Below are 6,436 nucleotides of genomic sequence, written 5' to 3'. Positions count from 1 at the left end.
TCACATGTGTATTTTAATAGGTGAGCATAACTCTAACACGACACTAACGATGTCAAAATATTAACGACACCAACGACTGGTTAAATCAAAATCAGGCACGCAGTATATTATTTTACGTAGTAATAATATTCAAAAATTGTACTAACATTCAAATTAAACTATGAAATAAGTTTTTTTATGAACTTTTGTTAAATATTTCTAACAAAAATCCAAAATCCATAAAAAGATTAAATAATAACAGAAATATATTTACAAAACTGCAATTTAATAAAAATTATTAAACTCGTACATATTATATAAAAAATATAAACAATGCTCAACACTATTCAATTAACTATTAACTATTGTTAAACTAAGATCAGCCTTTGATTTTAACTCTCTCATGATAAAAGGTATCTTTTCATAATCAATAAGGCCATCCCAAACATCTAATGATATAGGTAAAACTATTACACCTAGAGCTTCAATTGTTTTGTTTGTTAGCATGTACGGACCTCTCAAAGAATTTAAATTGATGACATAACTATTTGGTTTGTAAAGTAGTATGGCAATCCTAAAACAAATGAAATATGAACATTATTGTAAACTAATATATTATAATTAACAGTCAGTAAACCAACTCACGCAAAATTATCACCAGTGCCAACTATGTTTTCCAAAAACAATGTTTCATTATCTTTGATTTCATTTTTGATGGCAACAGGGTATCCACCTGGTCTCATCACAACTAAATGATCTAAAATAAAATATATTTTAAAATGTTTAAAAGAAAATATTTTTTTTCTTGAAATAGTATAACAAACCAATAAAATGTCCTAATTTGCTTCTGACCCCTGTTAGCACATAATCACTTCCACCCAAGCCATGTTCTAAGGCAGCTTTTAGTGGAAAATCATTGATGTTATGTTGATTAACCTTGATAGATTTTCCAATAATTTCCTGGGGTGGCAATGATCCTCTATAACCTCCAGGGTATAAAGTTTTTGAAGCCTGATACAGTTTAAGCAGCATAATGTAATCATGTATATTATCACCTAAATAGATATAGAATCATAATCAAAAAATTAATTGAACTAATAAACTAAATAAAAATGTACAACTGTATTATTTTTAACTTTAATGTTATTAATTTTATAATATTTCTATTTAAAAGGATGTCATTGCAATATTTGTTTTTTTTTTCACTCTAATTAATATGCAGAATACATAAAACATATTCACGTAAGTCATCTTAAATCAAAATTAGCTATTACAAAATTTATAGGATAATATTTTTTAAGGTATCTCTATGATTATATTATTATTATTATTTTATAGTACTCTATGATTACTTCAAAATCATTAAACATTATTTTATGTGATTTAATCTATGTTGTCTGTGGACCAGAAATAAAAAGCAAACAATGTATTGACATTTTAATAGTGTTAAACTAGCAATAAATTACTTCGTTTTAAGAATCCATAAAGAAAATCTCTAGAAAATACTCTTTCTAACAGCTCTTCTGACCAAAAGCCCAAAACAGCCAAGTCAAATGTTGCTATTAACCAAGGTAATTCTAAAACATCCTAAAATAATAAATAATGTAATTAATATAATGAATAATGAGTATTCAACTGTCAACAATTTATTAATACCTTTTGAATGTTAAGTCTTGTCAATATAAGTGGTTTTAACTCATCAAAACCGGGTGGAACATAATTTGCATTAGCACATGCTGCAATGTAAGATAATAATACTCCAAATTTCATATTCTCTAAAATATTATGTTTACTGGTTAGTTTATTTGTCATATAATCAAGTAATCCACGGTGAACATATCCCTAAACATACAATCTTTATTAATTTTCTATCAACCTAATTATTTTATAATAAAATTAATTTGCCTTACAATTCTATTTAATTTTTTTACTATGAATGCCAAATTTTCAAAACTCTGTTCATTTTTTATCATGAATTCCATAATTTTATTTATAAATTGTTCATTATAAAACAACTCAGAATCTGTGGAATACTTATTTATCATTCTTGACAAGATAGCTTCAACATCTGAAATATCAGCAATATATTCTAGATGATTTGTATAATATTGCAAACACCTGTTAATTGTATCAATATATTTTTCAGTTGAATAGTTTTTGTAGTATAAACAAAGCAATAAACTTTGAACAATTTTAGGACTAATCTGATCAATATTTTTTATAATTCTTGCCATGACAAAATCATATGTTTCTTGAGACAACCTATGTTTAGCTATATAGTTGAGGAATTCCACTTGCCAGTATAGATTATCTTCTAGTTTGTATTGTACTTGTGTTTCAAAAACAATTGGTAATGCCAGTTTTAAAGCATCAACTAAAGGGCATGATGATAATTCTTTTAACAAAAAATGTAAAAAAGTAATTTGTTGTAAAGACATATCATTTATCATTTTACTAATTAACTGTAATAACATTTGCATGATGTTACTGTTAACAGATACACCCAAATATGATAAGCACTTGACACTATTCATAACATCATTTAGATCAAGATTTCTTGAATAATTTTGAATTTTATAACACATTGCTGTAAATTCTGGGCTACGAGTTAGTTCTTCCTTAGATATATTTGTTCTAAAACAAAATTATTATATTTAGTAAATGAAATAACATCATATTAAGTATTATAAAGTAAACACACATTAGTTTTGTTGTTTACGTTTAATTGAATCACAAAACTTTTGGAACAGATCATTTCACATTTGAGATTTTAGTATGCAAATATATATTTTGTTTAATGTTTATTTTTTAATAACTAATTGTCTTAAAATGTTTTATAAATTATAGATAATATAAAATCAATAACCTTACAATTTTTACTTGTATAATATAAATAAATATTTAAATATCATTTATCTTAGTTGTAATAAAACTTGTATTTGAATGTCAAATTCTCTATATTAATTTCATGTAGTATGTATAATACATTTTGTGTTAAGCACATTTTTTTTTATATATACAACAATTTATAATTGGTATTCGGAAAAAAAATCCCCGTACCAACTAAATACATTATTTGTTATTTTATTATTATTTACATAATTAAATATAATTATTACATTTATCTATGTAACACTTTTTTAACATAATATCTAAAAGTATAGCTGCAATCTACATTTATCATTCTTGATAATTGTCATTTGTACCTACATAATTTTAAAAATATTTAAAATAATTATAAAGTTTAAAATAGTTATCATTTGTAAATAATTTGAATAATTTTATTTTTCTAATTATTTTATATTCTTTTAAATTGTGTTGGTACAAATTACAGACAATTATCGACAATGTTAAATGCAGATTGCAGCTATATTTTTAGATATGTTAAAGAAATATTACATAGATAAATGTAATTATTATATTTAACAAGTTGACTGCCTTGTAAAATTTACTGATATTGCCACGAATGCCTTGAGTATCATGTATGCATTCAGTAGATGTTCCAACCCGGGCTGAGTGTCATATATAATATTCAGTTTTTTTTTAGAGATTTTGGCTTGGGAAATTCCCTGGATTTAAATAAATAAATAATATTGAAAAAAGTTGAGTATCATATTATATGATACTCAAGGCAAGGTTAGAAATTCTTGTTAAAATATATAGAACGAAATTGGATAGTTGACCGTGTATCATATTCATATATGATACTCAAGTCAGTCAATTTGTTTTATGTATATAATAATAACATAACAATTAATGTATTTAGTTGGTACGGGGCTTTTTTTTCCTAGATTCTTTATAATTACACAACCTTATGGAAAAAAAATAATCAACTACTTTGCTTTAATGTTTGAAAGTGTTTCCTTATAAAGTGTTAACTACTATTTAAAAATAAAAAATATATATAATTTATAACGTGCATAATTTTGAAAAATATGTTTCACAGACAATATTACAATATATGTTGTGCTAATGAAGCACTTTAACATACTAAAGATATTTTGTATACATTTCTTTTTATATATTTTGATTAGTCTTAGCAGAATAAATAGTATAATTAACCATAATAATAATAATAATACTTTTATTATTTACCTTTTACTTTTTTGCAGAAAAAATAAAGAATTTAATGCTTGTAAATGTTGTGGAGCACTCATTGCAGCACTGTGAAGTCGTAACATTTGCAACACATCACTTGTTTGTTTTGCATTTTTAATACTAGTTATTAAAATGTCATTGGTAGTAACTATGTCAGATAAACCTGATTGACTAATAGTATTTGATAAATATCTTATTTTTATAAAACCTGCAATATTATAAAAATAATTTATAAGCATTCAATTATTATGAATGATTCTTAACATTACTTGGAGAAAAATTTAAAAATGTTGAATTTATATTTGTTGAAAACTGGTGTTTTTGTTTAATTGTATGCTGGTGCCAAAAAATATTTGATGGTGATATATGTATTTGTCGCAGATACTGCACATACTTGCTGATTGTATTCATAGTAAATTTGCAGCCTAAAAATGAAAATAAAAAATATTAGACAAGTAATGTATTGAATATACATAATATTAATAATTCACAAAATTATTTTTCCATTTTATTACATAAATATGTCAAAACAGACAAAACAACAGATTCAATAACAACTCATGTACAATTTGTGATGATAATTGGCTAACGGTTATACACAACAGTCCATTACAATTTAATAAAAATATTACCTTTCCGTAAGTGGTAAAATTTTAAAATGTAAGGAGATCAAAATTATTTGTTTGATTATTATGACTAAGTCAATAGTAGCATTAAATACATGACTTTTGAGTATACACCTTCAGGTAAAATAATATCAATATCAATAGAAACTCTTGAAAAATAGGGTATTATTACACAATTTTCAACTCTTTTTTAGTTTTTAAACATTAAATAACATAATAATATGGCTTATTTATTATTTAATTTTGCTTTTTAAATTCAACAATTGAACATAGCCTTAAATTATTGATAAGACTATCACTCGATCGCGAATTATCATCAATGGGTATTGGATAGTTGTACCATCGTCCAATAACAAAATTAACTAGTAAGGTCTCCTGTATACTGTAACGTCGAATCTGTTTACTAACCCACTGGCCACTACACACCTAATATTAGGCAATAATAATTTAATATTATATATACTATAATTACTATTTACTATAGTCTATATATCTATATATTATATTATATTATATTATGTTGCATAAAGCTCAGTATTTATTTTAAAATCTTTGAAACTTGTAAATATTGTTTCAACAATTTTTTAGACCTTAGCTTACATTTTAAGCATTTTATTAATGTTAAAAGTATTTGCATATTTGAATTTAAATATCTACATTTCCCGGTTATGAGATAAAATTATTCTAATAGGTACGAGGTACCCACTATTTAGTAATATTTAAATAGATCAATAGATGTTTGGTTAAGCATTGGCGCATTGTTAACGATAAAAACTTAACAAACGTTACATTCATGATTTTATATAATAGGTATAATGTGATTTATGTATATTCTTTTACTTTTTATTATTTTAAACTGGAATATTTATGTAAAATCACATACGTTTCCCCAACTCTTTTAATCCTAAAGATTAAAAAAATTATTTTCATAAATATTTTGTATGAAATCTGTATAAACTAGTACGATTTTTTTATGGAATTCACAAAATAGTGTGTGGGATATTATTGTGGAAATGTTTTTCTAGCTCTCTCCATAATCAAAAACAACTTTTTGAACTTTTTTCCAAAACTTTTTATGCGAATGTACCTATAGTACGTAATTTATGTGCATTTAATTGCATTTAGTTGTTATCTATTCGAATATAAGGGTTCGTTGAAATTAGGATTTGTGTATAACTTATAACATGGAAATTTGTTATCATAATACTTAATACAATAAATTAGAGGTACTTGAAATACTGAAAAATCAACAGAATAAAAGCATCATACAAAAAAAAATGTACAAATTATAATAAACATATTGTTCTGCTCAGAATCAAAAATGATAATAATTGTAATAAATAATTGGGTATTAAAAAATGAAATTTATTGAAAGGTATATTGTAGGTATAGGCGTATTGACGTATAACTTTATGACTAATACATAATAGTAGTAGGTACTATAAGGTACCTCTAACCAGTCAACATTTCAAAATATTTATCAATAGTTGGGTAGGTAATAAAAATGCTATTTTTAAATATTTTATTTTTATTATTTATCATTTATCTAAATATTATATTTTAAAATAGTTATATTGCGCTCGCGTGGACTTTTATATCCGTGGTTTCTTTTCCGTCGGCTAAATAGTGGGGGAAAATTACCAGACCGTGTTTATTTTTTTTGATTTTTTCCATGGGTATTTTTCTGACTACCTATAGTTACCTATATAGTAATATTGTGGTAGCTATACAAT

The 6,436-nt window shown here is 24.4% G+C and overlaps 1 protein-coding gene across 1 annotated transcript; it reads right to left on the bottom strand.

The window, feature by feature from the left end:
* Positions 1 to 246: 246 nt before the first annotated feature.
* LOC132927210 (uncharacterized) lies at positions 247 to 4,966 on the bottom strand. The gene is made up of 9 exons (XM_060991692.1): positions 4,710 to 4,966; positions 4,347 to 4,502; positions 4,075 to 4,285; positions 1,890 to 2,613; positions 1,636 to 1,821; positions 1,446 to 1,566; positions 804 to 1,034; positions 625 to 736; positions 247 to 553 (listed from the first exon to the last, which is right to left on the bottom strand). Exons 2-9 carry the CDS (start codon positions 4,486 to 4,488, stop codon positions 331 to 333), a joined length of 1,950 nt encoding a protein of 649 aa, XP_060847675.1. The 5' UTR covers positions 4,489 to 4,502; positions 4,710 to 4,966; the 3' UTR covers positions 247 to 330.
* Positions 4,967 to 6,436: the final 1,470 nt, after the last annotated feature.

The sequence above is a fragment of the Rhopalosiphum padi genome, chromosome 3 (assembly GCF_020882245.1).
Source record: "Rhopalosiphum padi isolate XX-2018 chromosome 3, ASM2088224v1, whole genome shotgun sequence".
In the NCBI taxonomy this organism is placed as follows: Eukaryota; Metazoa; Arthropoda; class Insecta; order Hemiptera; family Aphididae; genus Rhopalosiphum; species Rhopalosiphum padi.
Note: the sequence above shows the minus strand (reverse complement) of the source record. Positions and strands in the feature narration are given on the sequence as shown.